The sequence below is a fragment of the Labrus mixtus genome, chromosome 21, assembly GCF_963584025.1.
Source record: "Labrus mixtus chromosome 21, fLabMix1.1, whole genome shotgun sequence".
Classification (NCBI taxonomy): Eukaryota; Metazoa; Chordata; class Actinopteri; order Labriformes; family Labridae; genus Labrus; species Labrus mixtus.
In genome coordinates this window covers 15,917,412-15,938,215 of record NC_083632.1, presented here as the reverse complement: position 1 = coordinate 15,938,215, position 20,804 = coordinate 15,917,412, and the positions used below count along the sequence as shown (strand labels likewise).

General features: G+C 40.0%; 2 protein-coding genes across 2 annotated transcripts; both read left to right on the top strand.

Moving 5' to 3' along the window:
• The first annotated feature begins 1,777 nt into the window (after positions 1–1,777).
• Positions 1,778–2,961, top strand: LOC132955925 (low affinity immunoglobulin gamma Fc region receptor II-b-like). Its single transcript, XM_061029017.1, has 5 exons — positions 1,778–1,880; positions 2,160–2,204; positions 2,297–2,554; positions 2,632–2,874; positions 2,945–2,961. The coding sequence occupies exons 1-5, from the start codon at positions 1,778–1,780 to the stop codon at positions 2,959–2,961; spliced, it is 666 nt and encodes a 221-aa protein (XP_060885000.1).
• A 9,705-nt stretch (positions 2,962–12,666) lies between these two features.
• LOC132955612 (low affinity immunoglobulin gamma Fc region receptor II-a-like) lies at positions 12,667–19,748 on the top strand. The gene is made up of 3 exons (XM_061028524.1): positions 12,667–12,925; positions 13,003–13,242; positions 19,390–19,748. Exons 1-3 carry the CDS (start codon positions 12,835–12,837, stop codon positions 19,509–19,511), a joined length of 453 nt encoding a protein of 150 aa, XP_060884507.1. The 5' UTR covers positions 12,667–12,834; the 3' UTR covers positions 19,512–19,748.
• The last annotated feature ends 1,056 nt before the right edge of the window (positions 19,749–20,804 follow it).

Genomic DNA, 20,804 nt, shown 5'->3' with positions numbered 1-20,804 from the left:
TTAAAAAGCACAGCAGGGGGCAGAGAAGAGCTTGTGTGTTTGTGTCAGAGGTAGAAACACAAAAATGGCCTTGGAGACTTAAATTACACGTGGCTACACAAAAAAGCTGAACATTTTTGATTTCAAATATTTATAGAATCTTGTTTGGTGGACAAAGTAATGTTTACAAAGGAAAACACATGCTAAATATTCAATTTACAATGAATCAAAGCACATGATGTTGTTTAAGTTCTGAGTCCGATGATGGATTCAAATTTAAGGTCAAGACAATAATTTCATTTCACAGCGAGAACCCATAAAGACCACCATAGAAAACAGCACATAACACTGCAAACTTTCAAAAAAAGGTTCAACTGAACCTAGAAAAAGCCATATCTTATCATTATTTTCTTCTTTTTTTGGACTTTGTTTGCCCTTATGTTGGAGATAGGAGCATGGCGAGAGTCAGGAAACAGAGAGTGAGGAGAAAGGAGCCACAGGTCAGTTCTTTATAAATACGGATATAAAGAGATCGGACTGCATTTATATGAAGAATGATCATCAGATTGTTCATTAATTCAGAGCTTTTTTCTGTGACAAAAGTAAAAAACCTGCTACCTTAAAACCCTTCACACTTCACAGTTTCCAAAATCGACCTTAATAGAACTTTGGTTTGTATTGATTTTGGAGCCCCCAGTGGACAAAGGAGTACCTGTTCCTCCTTTGAGGATTTTGTCCTGTACGTGCACAGGGAGTGTTTTCTGACAGTATCACTCAGTCATGGTTTCTTCAGGAGCTCTGGTTTAGCTCAGAGGGTCGAGTAGAGATAGATAGATAGATAAATACTTTATTCATCTCCTGGGGGAAATTCAGGAGTGTCCCATAGCTCTCAAGTTAGAAACAATAGAACAAACAGAGAAAACAAAACATCAGTATTAATTTAAAACTGAACATCTCCAACATTTCACTGCACACATCAAAAGACCAGAGCCTCCTCAAGAAAAAGAGTCGGATCTGTCTGTGTTCACAGTCCAGTCAAGTTTATTGTCCAGATGCACACCTAAGTATTTATAGATTTGCACCACCTCAATGACTTCCCCTCTTAACTGGCTAAAAGGAGGACTTGGACCTGCGAAAGTCCAAAACCATCTCCTTCGGTTTTGCAGTGTTAAGCAGGAGGCCATGAAAACTAGAAGCTACAGTCCTCATTGCACAAGTTAAAGGTTGTTTAAAACTGTCTTGTCAGAGACCTTTCATGATTTTGAAGGTCAAAACCAGAAACTATATTTAGTATCAGTTTGTTTCAGAACTGTAATGACCTCGTAAACATCCCTTTTTTCCTCTTGCTGCCAGTGGACTGATCTGTTATTTATTAAATAATTCAAGAAAAAGAACAACATCAAAAAGGACTCATTATGTTCCCATCAGCATTTGCTGTAGTTAAGTAAGCATGCAAAGAAACAAGCTAGCATGCATAAGGAGGCTGGGGATATGGTGAACCTTTTATCTAATTAACATTAGCATGTTAGCATGGTCATTTTGAACATGTTAGCATGTAGATAATAGCATTCAGCTCAAAGCATTTGTGTTCCTTTGCTTAAAATCCAGAGCTACTCCCATTACTGTCCACTCTTATTAGAGAATCACTGACTCTGAGAAAAGTCATTTTTGTTTTGGCTTCAGTCTTTGGCTTCGTCAAATGATGCAAATCTACCAACTGAGGCTACACCACCACCACAGCAGCTCAGTCAGTGTGAACATTGTTTTAAAAATATCTAAATGTCAAACTTAGGGTGACATGAGCAGCAGAAATAAGCCACACAGGAAGAAGCCCCTCCTCAGCTACGCTTCAGTTCAGTGTTCAGACATCATGGAGGTCGGCGGCCTCCGCATCAAACTCTGTGAGTACGTTTGGTTAAAACTAAATGATGTTCTCGTTAAAGGTTAGGATGGTGATAAATAACAATCTCTGAGATCCTTCAGTGGTTTAATGCAGAGGAAGCTATTGGTGCTAGGAAAGGCTTTCGGGTTCAGAATATTTAAACAAAGTTCAGGACCTGAAAGATAAAACTATAAAAGTCAAACATCAAAGTTAGCTTTAGGAGCTGTAAGAATCAGTACAATATACAACTGTTAAACACGTCTCAGTGATTTGGAGCTCTTCTCTTTTGTTATTTCAGTGGTCCACATCTTATTCCTGCTGCGTGCACGTGTTCAGGACGTTGGTAAGTACCAGGTTGTTGCTTGGCTGTATTTTAACTTCCTTTGGTACTTTCTGGTGAAATAAGAAAACTTGTCTCTCTTTGATTTGTTTCAGATTCACTGATTCTCCGTCCTGAACCAAACAGACTGCAGTTCTTTGAATATGAGTCTCTGACCTTTCATTGTGAGGGCTCTTACGGCTCGACTGGACTGAAAATTGTACATCAGTCCAAAGGACAGACATGTGGAACTCCAGTGACATCAACGAGGTCATCCTGCACAATGAAAACTCTTTATTTAGATGACAATGGACAATACTGGTGTGAGTCTGGAGATAGGAAGACAAGCGACATCATCTATGTCACTGTTACTGGTATGTTAGCATTAAGACGAGATCTTTACATGAACTCATCTTTGTTTGATATAAAATATGAACCCTATGTTGTTCAGCTGGTCCTGTGATCCTGGAGAGTCCCATCAGTGTGGTGGAGGGAGAGGATGTGACTCTGCGCTGCAGAAACAAGACGAACTCACCCAACCTCTCAGCTGATTTCTACAAAGATGGACGCCTTATCGGAAGAAGCTCTACAGAAAACATGACAATCCCCGGTGTTACCAAACGTCATGAAGGACTCTACAAGTGTACCATCTCTGGAGGAGGAGAATCAGCTGAGAGTCGGATGACTGTCCAAGGTGAGATACATCAGTGTTTACAAATCAAATGTAAACATACATGAGATATAAATCTGTGTTGAAACTGAAGCAGAGTATATTTATTGATTATACATATATATATATTAGGGCTGGGCACGTTAACGCATTATTTTCGCGTTAACTCATTAATTAATTATCACCTACAATTATTTTATCTCGCATTAACGCAGTTTTTATTATTTATTTTCTTATTGTAAAAGTCTGTTGCTCACTGGCTTTTATTTTGTAAAATTCCATCGTGAGCGAGCCTAGTATGTTGCTTACTGCTGCGCATGACTGCTGCGGCGCTCACAGGAAAGAGGAAACAGTGTTGCCAACTTGGCGACTTTCTCGCTAAATCTGGCGACTTTCCAAACCCCCTTGGCGACTTTTTTTGTCAACAGCTACTAGTGACTTTTTCTGACGTGAAAGCACGTATTGCTCTGCAGTTACTGTCCTCAACGAGCAGCGGGTGCTGCCGTAAGCCCCTCCCCCTTCCAAAAGCTCTCACAGGCTGTCAGTGTAGCCTCACGCAGCAGACCCAGCTGCAGTCAGAGAGGAGACCCACACCACTCTACATCCAGACTGCAACGAATGCAATAAGCTTTAGTTTTGTATTTATTTGCTTTGATTACATTGTTTAAGTTGAGAAGTACATTTACAATAAAAATGCGCTATACACTACTTTTTAATTCATTATTGGATTTTGCGTATAACAAGGCGTTTAATCGTGATGAATCACAGGAACTCATGCGATTAACGCGATTAAAACTTCTAATCGTTGCCCAGCCCTAATATATATGTATATATATGTGTATATATATACATATATATAGATATATATAGCTATATATATAAAAAAAGGACAGTGTACAACACCTGAAATCAGCAGAGTCAAACCCTGATGATGCAAACATCCAGCACAGAACTTATTATATGAATGGTTGGTTGTAACTACCTTTTTAATTCATAACTGTATTTGACAAATATCTGCTGTAAAAAAAGCAAGAACAAATCAAGACCACTGCAAATCTTTAGACCAGGAAGTGGCTTTATTGTTTTATCATGTTTAAATCTCTTCCTTGTTCTCTGTTGATAGTGTTTTTTTTATTTCATGCCCTGCAGTGTTGCTGTACTTGTCCACACTGGCACCTCAATCAGGCACAACTGAGGTTCAAACAGGTAAGAACAGGTATCATTTTTGGTGTAAGAAACTGACGTGAAAGCACGTATTGCTCTGCAGTTACTGTCCTCAACGAGCAGCGGGTGCTGCCGTGAGCCCCTCCCCCTTCCAAAAGCACTCACAGGCTGTCAGTCAGAGAGCAGAGAGGAGACCCACACCACTCTGCATCCAGACTGCAACAAATGCAATAAGCTTTAGTTTTGTATTTATTTGCTTTGATTACATTGTTTAAGTTGAGAAGTACATTTACAATAAAAGTGCGCTATACACTACTTTTGAATTCATTATTGGATTTTGCGTATAACAATGCGATTAATCATGATTAATCACAGGAACTCATGCGATTAACGCGATTAAAACAATTAAATTTAAATTAAAACAACTCTTTGTAGGTGACAATGATTCAAGAGTTTTAAGAAATTTGAATTGTGCTGGACAAAATCTCTGGACAAAGTATCTCCGTTTGCCTTTAGCAATGTACGTTAGTCTCTCCAAGCCAATACACTCTGAAAGTTCCCTTAACCACATTCTCAATGTAGGAGCGTCCATACTTTTCCAACATAGTGCAATAGCTCTCCTTGCTTGTAGAAGTCCAAAGTCCAGAAGTTTGATCTGTTTGTGCGTTTGTGTAAAGTCTTTTAGCCATTTTTCTCATTCCCCTGACATTCCAGCTTGTAACATTTATATCCAAACTACTTTTCTGTTTTGTCTTCTCCATAAATAATTATCTCAGCATCTGGTATAGTAACATCATAATTATAACGAAAATTGTGCAAGTACAAAAATGTACAAACAAACACACATTCACCCACATAAACGCACACAAAATGGCCTGTACAAACCCTCCCCTCAACATTAGCATTTCCCCAACTGAAATGCATACCCCTCCTCTTAATTAAACTAAATTTGGAGGACGCTGATCCACAATATTGAGGAGCAGCTAGTTAGCGTAACCTAACCCCTACAAACCGTGTCCATCAACCGTGCACACAACTTTCTGTAATGATTTCACCCTTTTCATATGTATCACCTCACAGTATGACCATGCCAAAAGATAAAAACGTGGTAACATGTCATTAATGAAGTCGAAAAGTGACTGTTGCCCCTCAGCTCCCTCTCAGATTCCAAAGATCCGTAGATTCTTCCTTTTTCCCCGGTTCTCCAGGTCTTCTGTTTTGGACTCGAGAAAAACAATACGTTTGATTGCAGAGTGTAGTGCTGCTTCTGTTTTTTTAAGAGTTGTTTCTGTCTCGTTAATGCGGCCTTCAGCTTCTTCGATGCTGCGTTGGTAGAGACATCTTGTTTTACCTTTGTCACTTTATTTTCCAATGCAGCCATTGAGTTCGCCATTTCAGTCAGATGGATGTCAATACTCCCCAACTGAGTGCCGAAGTCTGCACGAAGTGATTTCAGCTCGTTCAGTACTTCAGCTATATTAGCTATGTTAGCTTCTATATCACTCAGTGGACTCGGTGAAGTAGTTTTCGTGCCCGTCTTGCGTCCTCGAGTGAAAATATCACACTGTTTGACTGCAGAAGTCTTTGACATAACAAGACCGTGGTTGTTTTTTAAATGTTAAATGTTTTTATCGGGTCTTTTTTAAGTAAATCGTGCACGGTTTCGGGAGCCTCCTCACTTAACTGCCATCTTGGTCCTGGTCACGTGACCCCCTCGGATGGGATGAGTAGGGTTGTATGAATAACTTTTCAATTTACTTTGTATTACCAAGATAAGATGACTGTTATCCTGGCCCCTGTTTGGAGAAGCCAGTCTGAGTGTAACCATGGAAGCTAAGCAATGTAGCGCTGTGTTTGAGGCTGTGGTAAAATGTACTTTTACAAAACTTTCTGTCTTCTTTGCAGAGTCACACCAGGAGATTCATACGTCCTCAGATCTTCTGTTCATCATCTTCAGAAACCTTCTCCCTGTAGTGATGATGGCTGCGCTGCTGTTACTGCTGAGACGGCTTCACTGTCTCAGAGGTAATCCAACAGGTAGACAACGGCACCTTGTGTGCTCTCAAACCGAGATGGAGATGCCGAAATAAAAGATAGGACAGGCTGAACAATTAAACAGACATTTTCTTGTTTGGTTGCCAGAAATGGAGAACATCCCATAATGCTTCATTCAGCTGCTTTCTTTCATGTGTTACATCACCTTGTTAATTATATGTAATGATGAGCCACTTATATTCAGTGCATGTTGTGCAAACCAATGAAAACAGTGTACATTTCTAAACAGCTAAAAGAATCCAATCATTAGAGTTTTTTTTAAATGAGCAGATGAAAGATAATGGCTTCCTGTTTGACATGTTTCACATATTTAATTCACATATTGATTCATTTAGATTTGTCTCCAGCAACAGATGTTCTTTCTGCTTCTATATGAAGATGTGAAAATTCTAAAAGTCAACTAACATTGTGCAAACCATAGTTTGTTTCAGTGTCTTTCTATTTTTAAGATTCACATCTGACACCACGTCTTCTCTAACCCTAGCCCACGAGCCTCAGAGCTTCACTTCCTGTTTGTATCTACCTAAAATATCGACCTATAATTCGAACATCTGTGATGGTAACATGAACATTTCAACTGTAATATTCCACTGGATGTTTTTATATCAACAACAATTCAAAGAACTTCTGTCTTTCTGTAATAATAGTTCACATGTTTTATTAAAGATGTGTGATGGAAGTCTTTTTTTGTCTTCTTTTGATGCAGTGAGGTCGGTGTACAATACGATACACTTTATTGTCCATTTGGGGAAATTCTCTGGAACTCACAGTGCTGCCAAACATTCAGCTGATCCCTCCACAATCAATAATAAAACCAATAGACAAACTCATCCACATGTTAACAGGCACATACCAATACAGAACAACACAACATATATTGCACATTACCCATAATGCATAGGATCTGCAGAAACACAGCATGGGAGACAAGTGAACAGGTAAGAGAATATAAAAAGCAAACAGGGACACCCTGACACTATTGCAGAACCCACACAGCCTTACGAAACAGTATTCAGAATTTTTATCAACGTAAGAACAAAAAAGTTTCTATAAACGCTCAGTTTACATCGGGAGACTCGTTATCGTCTGCCAGAAGGTCATACTCAGAGTGGAGGATGTGAGACGGCTCAGACAACACTCTGTGCCAGTCTGAGAACAGACTGCTCGTTGACTGCAGGGAGAGACGTCTGCACCAGACGAGCAAGTTTAGATTTTAACTGAACAGAGAGATTACTGTATCATATTGACGTACCATTCCTGAGGACACTCTCCAACACGGCCTGATAAAACAAAAACATGATCTGATGGTCAACACCAAACACCCTGAGTTTACGTAAGAAGTACAGTCTGACTTACTTGACTTTACCAGCTTAACAGGTTATCAAGGTGTATACCACGATACCTGTAGGCACTGACCTGGTTGATTCTTTTGTCATGGATAAAAATAGGGGTATGAGCTCATCCAGAACGAGGATCCAGCACCATCTCCTCTGTTTTAAAGGTCCCATATTATGCTTTTTCTGGTTTTATATGCCCTTTAGTGTGTTTTCCAAGTGTCCTGTGCATGTTTAGGCACATCTATGTGCAAAAATTCAAAGTCCGCAGAAACATGGCTTCTCCTACGCCCTCCTGTTAGCTGTAGCATTAGCCGCATGTAACGCTCGGTTCTAGCCCCCCTCGAAAATAATTTGTCAGTGTAGCGTCATTGTCAGTGTGATGTCACTGATCTAAGCCCATTGGCTCGTTGTGGCAAGCCCTGCAGCTCATGTTGAAATTTCCGAGACGCATGCTGAGCAACTGACCAATAACGACAGAGCGGATCGGCAGACCAATCAGAGCAGACTTGGCCCACGTGGGGTCTAACAGTGTGGGCTCAGCAGAGTGTAACTGACAGACTCAGAGCGGAGAGGGAGCAAGGAGGAGCAGTACATGAAAACAGACACTTTTTTCGGACTTTAGCTATTGTGAACGTACAAAAGTAGGTACATAGATTAAATATGTGAACCCCAAAAAGGACATAATATAGGCTCTTTAATTACATTTACAACAAGGAAGTTAGCATCACATCACTGAACAACAGTCTGTACTTCAGTGAAATATGATGAGGGGTCCATGTCCTGGTACAACAGGCTGAGAATGGCAGTGTCGTCAGAAAACTTAAAAAGCACAGCAGGGGGCAGAGAAGAGCTTGTGTGTTTGTGTCAGAGGTAGAAACACAAAAATGGCCTTGGAGACTTAAATTACACGTGGCTACACAAAAAAGCTGAACGTTTTTGATTTCAAATATTTATAAAATATTGTTTGGTGGACAAAGTAATGTTTACAAAGGAAAACACATGCTAAATATTCAATTTACAATGAATCCATTACTAAGATGGCGCGGCCGTGTCCAGACGCCGTCCGGGTTGCTCCGCTGAGGCTGTGTGTTTTTTTCTTTCTATATGTTATTTTTGTGAACTTTTTTACATCAGCTCTTTCGGCAAAGATAATTTATGACTGAAATACGCTTTTGGACACTGGTCACAAACACAGTTTCCAGGTGTTACAACAATGATCAGTGGTTGCCGGTCGAACTCCTGCGTAACACAACACAGGACGGGAACAATGGACGAAAGAGGAAAAAGCACCGCGGAAGCCGACCCACCAGGGGCAACAATACACTGGATCATTGCTACACGCCATTCAAAGAGGGCTACAAGGCGACTTCCCTGCCCCCACTCGGTAAATCAGACCATTCCGCCATTTACCTTTTGCCAAGGTACAAACAGAGTATTGTACGTGAAAAGGTGGTGACGAGGCAGGTTAGGCGCTGGAACGACCAATCAGAGGCTACGCTGCAAGACGCTCTGGATGACGTCGACTGGGGCATGTTTCAATCCAGCTCGAGTGACGTAGATGAGTTTACGGAAGTTGTGACGGACTTCATCGCGCTTCATACAACTTGTCACTTCTCACCAGCAGGACGGAGGAATACAAAGCGGCATCTTACAGACTGAGACGAGCAGTGAAAGACGCTAAGCGGAGGTACAGGGACATAGTGGAATCACAGTTCCAGCAGCGTGATTCAAGGAGCTTGTGGCAAGGACTGCAGACAATTGCTGACTACAGGAAAAGAGCCCATGTCTCGGTGAGTGCAGACACTGCTCTGGCTGACGAACTTAATGACTTTTATGCGCGATTCGAGGCTAGCGCTAGCACCGCTAACATTAGCATGCCATTTGATGCAGCCAGCAGAATCTCCGAGGCTGGAGCGGCACACTCGCACCCGCTCACTGTGTCAGAGCACGATGTGAGGAGGACACTGAGAAAGGTAAACACCAGGAAGGCTGCCGGGCCAGATGGTATTTCTGGCAGAGTGCTGAAGTCCTGTGCCGACCTGTTAGCTCCAGTGTTTACCACTATCTTCAACCTCTCCCTGAGTCAGTCTGTGGTCCCCACATGCCTGAGAAAAGCCATTATTGTCCCTGTACCAAAGAATGCCTCTCCAGCTTGCCTTAATGACTATCGCTCAGTAGCACTCACCTCAGAAGTGATGAAGTGCTTTGAGAGACTCATCAAGACGCAAATCTGCTCCTTGCTCCCTGAGTCTCTGGATCCACTTCAGTTCGCATACAGACTGAACAGATCCACAGATGATGCTGTCTCCCAGGTACTGCACACCACCCTCACCCATCTAGACAGAAGGAAGGGGGACTCTGTGAGACTGCTGTTCATTGATTTTAGTTCAGCTTTCAACACCATAGTCCCCGCCAACCTCCATTCCAAGCTGATCAACCTCGGACTTAACACCTCCCTGTGTGCTTGGATCCTGGACTTCCTGACGAACAGATCCCAGGTGGTCAAAGTGGGCAGACACACCTCCAGCCCCTGCACCCTCAACACCGGAGTACCACAGGGCTGTTCTCAGCCCCCTGCTCTTAACCCTGTACACACAAGCAGCTCCAGCATCATCGTGAAATTTGCAGATGACACGGTGGTTGTTGGTCGTATCAGCAACAATGATGAGCAGGCGTATACAGGGGACAACCTGCTCCTGAACGTCAGCAAAACCAAGGAGCTGATTGTGGACTTCAGGAGAGGACTGCAGAGGGATTACACCCCACTGAGAATTGATGGGACGCTGGTGGAGAGGGTGTGCAGCTTCAAGTACCTGGGGGTGCACATCTCTGAGGATTTAACATGGACAACCCACATAGACAGTCAGGTGAAGAGGGCAAGGCAAGGCTCTTACCACCTCAGACAGATGAGGAAATTCAAAGTCTCTGTGAAGGTCCTGAAGACTTTTTATTCCGGAGCGGTGGAGAGTGTGCTGACTGGAAACATCACCCAGTGGTACGGGAACAGCACTGTGCGTGACTGAAGAGCCCTGCAGAGGGTGCTGAAGTCAGCAGAGCGTACCATGGGTACAACACTCCCCACCCTCCAGGACATCTTCACAAGGAGGAGCACAGCCAGGGCAAATAGGATCATGAGTGATCCCCACCACCCAGGTAACGGACTGTTTACGTGACTACCCTCTAGCAGGCGCCTTCGACACATCAAGGTGAACACAGAAAGACTCAGGAAGAGCTTCTTTCCTCAGGCTGTCCGGACTGTTAACTCCACTCTCCTCAGTTAAAAACAAAACAGACCTGTGATTACATGATGCACACACACCACACATTCCAATCTGCACATTGCACTTTGACACACTGACACTTTACACTGTTTACATTATTCCATATTCTATATTTTGTATATTCAAATATTTATTTTTTAAATTTTACATTATATTCTACTTTACTGTATATATGTATATTAGTAATTTGAGTGTTATTGCACGGCCTTGCGGAACAGTCTTTACATTTCACTGCACATCTGTATGAGCATGTGACAAATAAAAATCTTGAATCTTGAATCTGAATCTTGAATCAAAGCACATGACGTTGTTTAAGTTCTGAGTCCGATGATGGATTCAAATTTAAGGTCAAAACAGTAATTCATTCACAGTGAGAACCCATAAAGACCACCATAGAAAACAACACATAACACTGCAAATAGTGATGACTGAACCCAGAAAAAGACATATCATATCTTATCATTATTTTCTTCTTTTTTTGGACTTTGTTTGCCCTTATGTTGGAGATAGGAACGTGGCGAGAGTCAGGAAACAGAGAGTGAGGAGAAAGGAGCCACAGGTCAGTTCTTTTTAAATACGGATATAAAGAGATTGGACTGCGTTTATATGAAGAATGATCATCAGATTTTTCATTAATTCAGAGCTTTTTTCTGTGACAAAAGTAAAAAAACCTGCTACCTTAAAACCCTTCACGGTTTCCAAAATCGACCTTAATAGAACTTTTGGTTTGTATTGATTTTGGAGCCCCCAGTGGACAAAGGAGTACCTGCTAGATAGATAGATAGATAGTTAGATAGATAAATACTTTGTTCATCTCCTGGGGGAAATTCAGGAGTGTCCCATAGCTCACAAGTCAGAAAAAATAGAACAAACAGAGAAAACAAAACATCAATATGAACTTAAAACTGAACATCTCCAACATTTCACTGCACACATCAAAAGACCAGAGCCTCCTCAAGAAAAAGAGTCGGCTCTGTCCGTGTTCACAGTCCAGTCAAGTTTATTGTCCAGATGCACACCTAAGTATTTATAGATTTGCACCACCTCAATGACTTCCCCTCTGATATTAACTGGCTAAAAGGGGGACTTGGACCTGCGAAAGTCCAAAACCATCTCCTTCGGTTTTTGCAGTGTTAAGCAGGAGGCCATGAAAACTAGAAGCTACAGTCCTCATTGCACAAGTTAAAGGGTGAAGGCACTTTTTCGTATCTGTCTCCCCACATTTTCTGTCCCTCTACATCTATCCAGTGGAAGAAACCCCCCCCCCATTATAATGTAAAATAAATGGATGGTTGTTCAGCATGTTTAAAACTGTCTTGTCAGAGACCTTTCATTCAGTCTTTGGCTCCGCCAAATGATGCAAATCTACCAACTGAGGCTACACCACCACCACAGCAGCTCAGTCAGTGTGAACATTGTTTTAAAAATATCTAAATGTCAAACTTAGGGTGACATGAGCAGCAGAAATAAGCCACACAGGAAGAAGCCCCTCCTCAGCTATGCTTCAGTTCAGTGTTCAGACAGTCAACATGGAGATCGGCGGCCTCCGCATCAAACTCTGTGAGTACGTTTGGTTAAAACTAAATGATGTTCTCGTTAAAGGTTAGGATGGTGATGAATAACAATCTCTGAGATCCTTCAGTGGTTTAATGCAGAGGAAGCTATTGGTGCTAGGAAAGGCTTTCGGGTTCAGAATATTTAAACAAGTTTTGAACTGAAAGATAAAACTATAAAAGTCAAACATCAAAGTTAGCTTTAGGAGCTGTAAGAATCAGTACAATATACAACTGTTAAACACGTCTCAGTGATTTGGAGCTCTTCTCTTTTGTTATTTCAGTGGTCCACATCTTATTCCTGCTGCGTGCACGTGTTCAGGACGTTGGTAAGTACCAGGTTGTTGCTTGGCTGTATTTTAACTTCCTTTGGTACTTTCTGGTGAAATAAGAAAACTTGTCTCTCTTTGATTTGTTTCAGATTCACTGATTCTCCGTCCTGAACCAAACATACTGCAGTTCTTTGAATATGAGTCTCTGACCTTTCATTGTGAGGGCTCTTACGGATCGACTGGACTGAAAATTGTACATCGGTCCAAAGGGGAATTACAGACATGTGAAACTCCAGTGACATCAACAAGGTCATCCTGCACAATGAAAACTCTTTATTTAGATGACAATGGACAATACTGGTGTGAGTCTGGAGATAGGAAGACAAGCGACATCATCTATGTCACTGTTACTGGTATGTTAGTATTAAGACGAGATCTTTACATGAACTCATCTTTGTTTGATATAAAATATGAACCCTATGTTGTTCAGCTGGTCCTGTGATCCTGGAGAGTCCCATCAGTGTGGTGGAAGGAGAGGATGTGACTCTGCGCTGCAGAAACAAGACGACCTCACCCAACCCAGCTGATTTCTACAAAGATGGACGCCTTATCAGAAGAAGCTTTACAGAAAACATGACAATCCCTGGTGTTACCAAACGTGATGAAGGACTCTACAAGTGTACCATCTCTGGAGGAGGAGAATCAGCTGAGAGTCTGATGGCTGTTGAAAGTACATTTCTTTCATTTGGTTTTCAGCATGGTGTTCAGACGCTCTGCGTATTATTGGATGGGATTAGTGTTTTTATTGGCATTTTTTCATAAACACAAAGGAAACAAACAGTAACAGTTAAACAGTTTCAGACCTTAAACCCATACATGTATCGACAAAATACACAAACTCACATGCCCACACTCAACTTGCACACATTTTTAGCTAAAAAATAAATAAATAAAATAAATAAATAAAAATTCCTGGCTTCTATAATGTTCATATATGGTTCCCAGAGCTGGACAAAATCTCTCCTTTTCCCTTTAGCAATGTACGTTAGTCTCTCCAAGCCAATACACTCTGAAAGTTCCCTTATCCACATTCTCAATGTAGGAGCGTCCATACTTTTCTAACATAGTGCAATAGCTCTCCTTGCTTGTAGAAGTCCAAAGTCCAGAAGTTTGGTCTGTTTGTGCGTTTGTGCAAAGTCCTCCGGAAATATTCCAAGCACACAGAGTTTGACATTTAAAGGAATTTTAGTTTTAAAAACCTCTGACAAACATTTTACAACATCTTTCAAAAAGTCCTGAATCTTTGGACATTTCCATAGACAGTGGATAAGAATACCTTTTTCATTTACACATTTAGTACAAACATCTGGAATATTAGCAGACATATGAAGTTTGACAGGAGTTATGTACATTCTTGTCAACGATTTATATTGAAGTAATTTCAATCTTGTATTCATTGTCTGTTTCTGTGCCTTAAAACAAGCATCATTCCAGTCTGCTTCATCAATATCTTCTTGAATGTCATTTCTCCATGCATTTAGTTTGTCTATTGTTGACTCTTTGGCATTTGACATTAATACATTGTAATATTTAGAGAGGTGACCCTTTTTCGCCAAATTATCCAGGGTTATCTTCTCTATTTCCGTTGAAGGTGGAATACACATAATCTGCCAAGACTTTGATGACATAAAGTTTTTTAACTGTAAATATTTGAAGAAATGTTTTTTGAGTATTTGATACGTCTCACATAATTGATCAAAAGTAAGCAAAACTCCATCCACATAAAGATCCTTTACTTTCTGAATACCTTTCATACACCATGACATAAATCCTCTGTCCTTTCTACCCGGTAAAACTTCTCATTACCCCAAATAGGAGTAAATTGAAACAATGGGGGCAAATCACCTACATGTTTATATGCAACATGCCAAACTGTAATTGTATTACTGGAGGTGTTGGGCAAAAATAATGTGATGCTGAAGTTAGCTAGGCAGCCATGTAGTACCATCTAAGATTTGGAAATTTAAGCCCCCCTCTCTCAAAAGGCAGATATAATAGTTTAAGTCAGAGTCTAGCTTTTTTATCATTCCAAATGAATTGACTAAATAACTTACTGAGTTTGTCATAAAACATGTAGGTAGTGACAATGGGAGTGTTCGGAAATACTGTAAAAATTTAGGGAGAATACTCATTTTTATAATATTTATTCTTCCGATCATAGATATAGGCAGATTAGACCAGTGATTCAATAATTCACTGACCTGGTCCACCAGGGGGTCATAATTTGCTGGGATTATGTTATTGAGTTCAGGGGTGATTTTGACACCCAAGTACTTAAAACCTTCACTGGTTGTTAAAAATGGAGTGTTAACCTTTGGGTTTTTTTCTTTCCTCCTCATTGAGAAACATTAATACTGATTTAGAGTTATTCATTTTATATCCAGAAAACCCTTTTCAATGACTCTCATCAAATTAGGAATGCTATTTTTTAAATTTGTCAGGAAAAACATGATGTCATCAGCATATAATGAAGTAAGATGATCTTTCCCCCCGATGGTAACACCTGATATCCCTATGTGCTCGCTAACCGCCATGGCCAAGGGTTCTATTGCCAGCGTGAATAGTAATGGAGACAGGGGGCAACCCTGCCTGGTTGATCGCTTTAAATTAAAGGGCCTTGAGATGTTACTATTAGTTAGGATTTGTGCAGTAGGGTTTGTGTACAATAAACAAATCCATTTGAGAAACATTTCACCTAACCCGTATCTTGGAAGCAATTCAAAAAGGTAGTCCCATTCTATTCTATCAGATGCTTGACATGCATCTACAGATAGCATTGCTGTGTCTCTTGCATTATGTCTCTCATGTAATATATTTAGTACTCGTCTGATGTTATGATAACCCTGTCTTTTTTGTTTTGTTTTGTTTTTTGTTGATCATCAATAACCAATTTAGGGAGATATTTATCTAGTCTTCTAGAAAGTGGGTTATCTAGTGTTATTTTTTCCTCCTCTGATAGAGTCTGAAATTGTAGCTGGTCAAGAAAAGCATCCTGTGTCACGGATCGAGAAAACTAAGAGGAGGACCCAGATGCAGAATTAACAAAAACTATTTATTCTTTAAACAAAAAAAAAAGGCAAACAAAAACTTACTTCAAAAAATCCAACAAGAGAAGGAGCCACGGGTAAACTGACATACAACATACGCACCGACAAATGACATGAACTGACACAGAGGGGAAGAAACACAGAAATAGACATAGGGTAATCAGACAAAGGTGAGCCTAACAAGACACAGGTGAGGACAATCAGGGCAAACAACATGGAGGGAAAACACACAGAGGCAGGAATACAATACAAGAAACACTGAGGACAACTACAAAACTAAATCATGAAACACTAAAGACACACAGAACTCAAGAATAAACAAAACGCACTAGAACATAAAGAAACACTAAACACTGAAATACAAAACCAAATAAGACCAAATCATGACATCCTGGGCTTCTCTATTTCCTGTACATTCTGACTTGTAGAGTGATTTGTAAAATTCTTTAAAATATGTCATTTATTTCTGATGGTTCTATAGTTAGACTGCCAGATACTGCATTTTCTTTATCCTCCAAGCCAATAATTTCCCTGCTTTTTCCCCTTGGTCATAATATGTTTGTTTAGTCCACATTAGACTTTTAACCACTCTCTCAGTTGTTAGTTTATCATAATTAGCTCTCATTATAGATAGAATATATAGTTTTTCAGGGTCGTTGTTCAAATAAAATTCTGTTTCAGCCTTTTTTATTTGGCTTTTTTTTAACTCTTGGATGTGTCTTTTGTTTTTAGAGCTGGTGAAGCCAATAATTTCCCCTCTTATATTGGCTTTAAACGCCTCCCATCTAATACTGGCTGTAGTTTCATTCTTATTTAATTCAAAGTACTTATCAATACAACTTTCTACAAACTTAACAAAGGATGGGTCCTGCAGAAAAATAACTTGTAACCTCCATCTTCCTGAACAATGCTCAATCCTACCTAATTGAATCTCCATAGAGACTCCTGCGTGGTCACTGATTACAATACTATTGTAACAGCAATTTTTTACACAAGACAATAACTCCACATGAGAATGAGGACCCCCCTCGCATAACTATTAAACGAAGCATGAAATACATGGCCTTGCCATCTTTTAGTCAGGAAATGTATGTCTGAGGCAATCAAATGTGATTCCTGCAAGAATACTATTTTAGATATTTAATCCTGTTTAAGACTTGTTTCAGTTTAGCCATTTTTCTCATTCCCCTGACATTCCAGCTTGTAACATTTATATCCAAACTACTTTTCTGTTTTGTCTTCTCCATAAATAATTATCTCAGCATCTGGTATAGTAACATCATAATTATAACGAAAATTGTGCAAGTACAAAAAATGTACAAACAAACACACATTCACCCACATAAACACACACAAAATGGCCTGTACAAACCCTCCCCTCAACATTAGCATTTCCCCAACTGAAATGCATACCCCTAATCGCTGATCCACAATATTGAGGAGCAGCTAGTTAGCGTAACCTAACCTCTACAAACCGTGTCCATCAACCGTGCACACAACTTTCTGTAATGATTTCACCCTTTTCATATGTATCACCTCACAGTATGACCATGCCAAAAGATAAAAATAAAATAGCAGCCTAACGATAATGAAAAAATAAATACAAATAAAGTTAAAATTCATACTGTGGAATTAGGGCTCAATTGTCTGATATGAAATAAAGATCGACCCATTATGTGCGATTGTTTTAAGAAAAACACAAGATATATTTATACCAACAAAAAAGTTTATTGCAGACTATAAATGTAACTTACTACAACTTGTCCTGAATTACTAGGACTCCCATCCATTGTATATTGTAATTGTCACCTGTTGCTGGTCAGCTGGTGAAGTCCTTAAAGTTTGTAGTGGTGGTAGATACCATCATTCAGTATTCACGGGTCACGGGTGCCCGCTGTTGCCCGTGGGATGTTTTGGTAAAACTTTCCCGCTTCTTGTGGTGTTGAGAAGAGATGTATCTTACCACCATATAGGACTCTGAGCTTACAGGGGTTGTGATGAAATCCTCGGAAGACGTTAATGTCAACAAACAGCTTTGAAACCAGGTTGAATCCCCGCCTGATACGAACAGTCTCTGCTGAAAGATCCTGTGCAAACGATATCTTTGCCCCGTTGTGTGTGATTTCCTGCCGTCTTTCTTGACAATAAACAAACTCCTTCTCCTGAAATTTTAGGAAGAGAACAAGCACCGCTCTGTTTTGGTTGGGCTTCCCTGATGCTAGCGTGCGGTACACCCGCTCCAGCGTGAATGATCTGTTATCATCCAGCCCCAACCACTGTGGTAACTGACTGCAGAAGTCTTTGACATAACAAGACCGTGGTTGTTTTTTAAATGTTAAATGTTTTTATCGGGTCTTTTTTAAGTAAATCGTGCACGGTTTCGGGAGCCTCCTCACTTAACTGCCATCTTGGTCCTGGTCACGTGACCCCCTCGGATGGGATGAGTAGGGTTGTATGAATAACTTTTCAATATACTTTGTATTACCAAGATAAGATGACTGTTATCCTGGCCCCTGTTTGGAGAAGCCAGTCTGAGTGTAACCATGGAAGCTAAGCAATGTAGCGCTGTGTTTGGGGCTGTGGTAAAATGTACTTGTAGCCTCTTAAAATAAGAAAATATCACTTAATGAATACATTTTATATATACAATGAATTAATTATATATTAATTATATATATATATATATATATATATTCAATTCACATTATATTCAATACATTACATATACACAATGTTGTTGTGAATTGTTGATGTGTCTGAGTAGCTATCCCAAGCTACCTTTCTATTATAATTTACATATATATATATATTTATTTACTTACTATGTTTTTGGGTTCCTCTTGATAAGATTTGGATCCAGAGTCCCAAGTATATCAGATCCAACGATGTACAAAAATATGACAAACCCAGAATGACGTTTTGAGGGTTGCTATCCAGTCTGGCAGTTTAGGTTAAGATAAGGGTTAGCACAAGGTACAAGTGGAAGAAGGGGGTTAAGGTTTGGGCATAATCCTTGAATGGTTAGGGATAGTATTGAACCTTTGGTCAGGGTATGAGACCCAGGATGGAGTGCCTTCACAAGAAATGACTGGTGAAAAGACAGAACGCTTTGTGACCAGGACCCTCCATTGGAACCGTAGGAAATACAGTACACAAGCGTATTACATCTTGGAACTCTTGTGAAAAGTTGAGTTGGATATCCATTGAGCTTGTCAACAAATCGTTAAACCAAGCCAACCAACCAAAATTTAATTAAACCAAACAAAGCTGGTGGGTAAAGAAAATTAAAATCAAACCAGAACACCATCTTCTTCCTATACACACATGCAAAATCTAAGGCAAAAAATACAGCAAGGTCAAGATGTCATGATAATGTCTTGAAGACCCTAACCGAAAGGCTTTCTTTGAAAAATTATCTAAGTAAACTTCTTGAAGCCACATTGTCCTGAAAAACATTTTAAAAGATATATAAGCAGAAAGGCCTAAATTGAAAATGGTGATTATCCAGACATGTCTAGTAGATCTCATTACTCAACAAGTACACATTTGTCCCCTGTTGGCATGATTTTAAACTTACTTCAAGCAATTCTTTCCTGATTTTATGCTTCAAATGTCTTAAATTACGATTTTCATCCTGTCATGTCAGGTCATTGTGGCTCAAAATGAGTGTACGTTGACCTTTATTCTCAAGGCTACCTCCCATACTACGTTTGAAAACTTGAGGCACCACGAGAAGGCGTGCATTATTTATATTTCTGTCTTCTTTGCAGAGTCACACCAGGAGATTCACACGTCCTCAGATCTTCTGTTCATCATCTTCAGAAACCTTCTCCCTGTAGTGATTATGGCTCCGCTGCTGTTGCTGCTGGGACGGCTTCACTGTCTCAGCTGATTTCAGATGCCGAAATAAAAGATAGGACAGGCTGAACAATTAAACAGACATTTTCTTGTTTGGTTGCCAGAAATGAAGAACATCCCATAATGCTTCATTCAGCTGCTCAGCTGCTTTCTTTCATGTGTTACATCACCTTGTTAATTATATGTAATGATGATCCACTTATATTCAGTGCATGTTGTGCAAACCAATGAAAACAGTGTACATTTCTAAACAGCTAAAAGAATCCAATCATTAGAATTTGTTTTAAATGAGAAGATGAAAGATAATGGCTTCCTGTTTGACATGTTTCACATATTTAATTCACATATTGATTCATTTAGATTTGTCTCCAGCAACAGATGTTCTTTCTGCTTCTATATGAAGATGTGAAGATTCTAAAAGTCAACTAACATTGTGCAAACCACAGTTTGTTTCAGTGTCTTTCTATTTTTAAGATTCACATCTGACACCACGTCTTCTCTAACCCTAGCCCACAAGCCTCAGAGCTTCACTTCCTGTTTGTATCTACCTAAAATATCGACCTATAATTCGAACATCTGTGATGGTAACATGAACATTTCAACTGTAATATTCCACTGGATGTTTTTATATCAACAACAATTCAAAGAACTTCTGTCTTTCTGTAATAATAGTTCACATGTTTTATTAAAGATGTGTGATGGAAGTCTTTTTTTGTCTTCTTTTGATGCAGTGAGGTCGGTGTACAATACGATGCATTTGGGGAAATTCTCTGGAACTCACAGTGCTGCCAAACATTCAGCTGATCCCTCCACAATCAATAATAAAACCAATAGACAAACTCATCCACATGTTAACAGGCACATACCAATACAGAACAACACAACATATATTGCACATTACCCATAATGCACAGGATCTGCAGAAACACAGCATGGGAGACAAGTGAACAGGTAAGAGAATATAAAAAGCAAACAGGGACACCCTAACACTATTGCAGAACCCACACAGCCTTACGAAATATTATTCAGAATTTTTATCAACGTAAGAACAAAAGAGTTTCTATAAACGCTCAGTTTACATCGGGAGACTCGTTATCGTCTGCCAGAAGGTCATACTCAGAGTGGAGGATGTGAGACGGCTCAGACAACACTCTCTGTGCCAGTCTGAGAACAGACTGCTCGTTGACTGCAGGGAGAGACGTCTGCACCAGACGAGCAAGTTTAGATTTTAACTGAACAGAGAGATTACTGTATCATATTGACGTACCATTCATGAGGACACTCTCCAACACGGCCTGATAAAACAAAAACATGATCTGATGGTCAA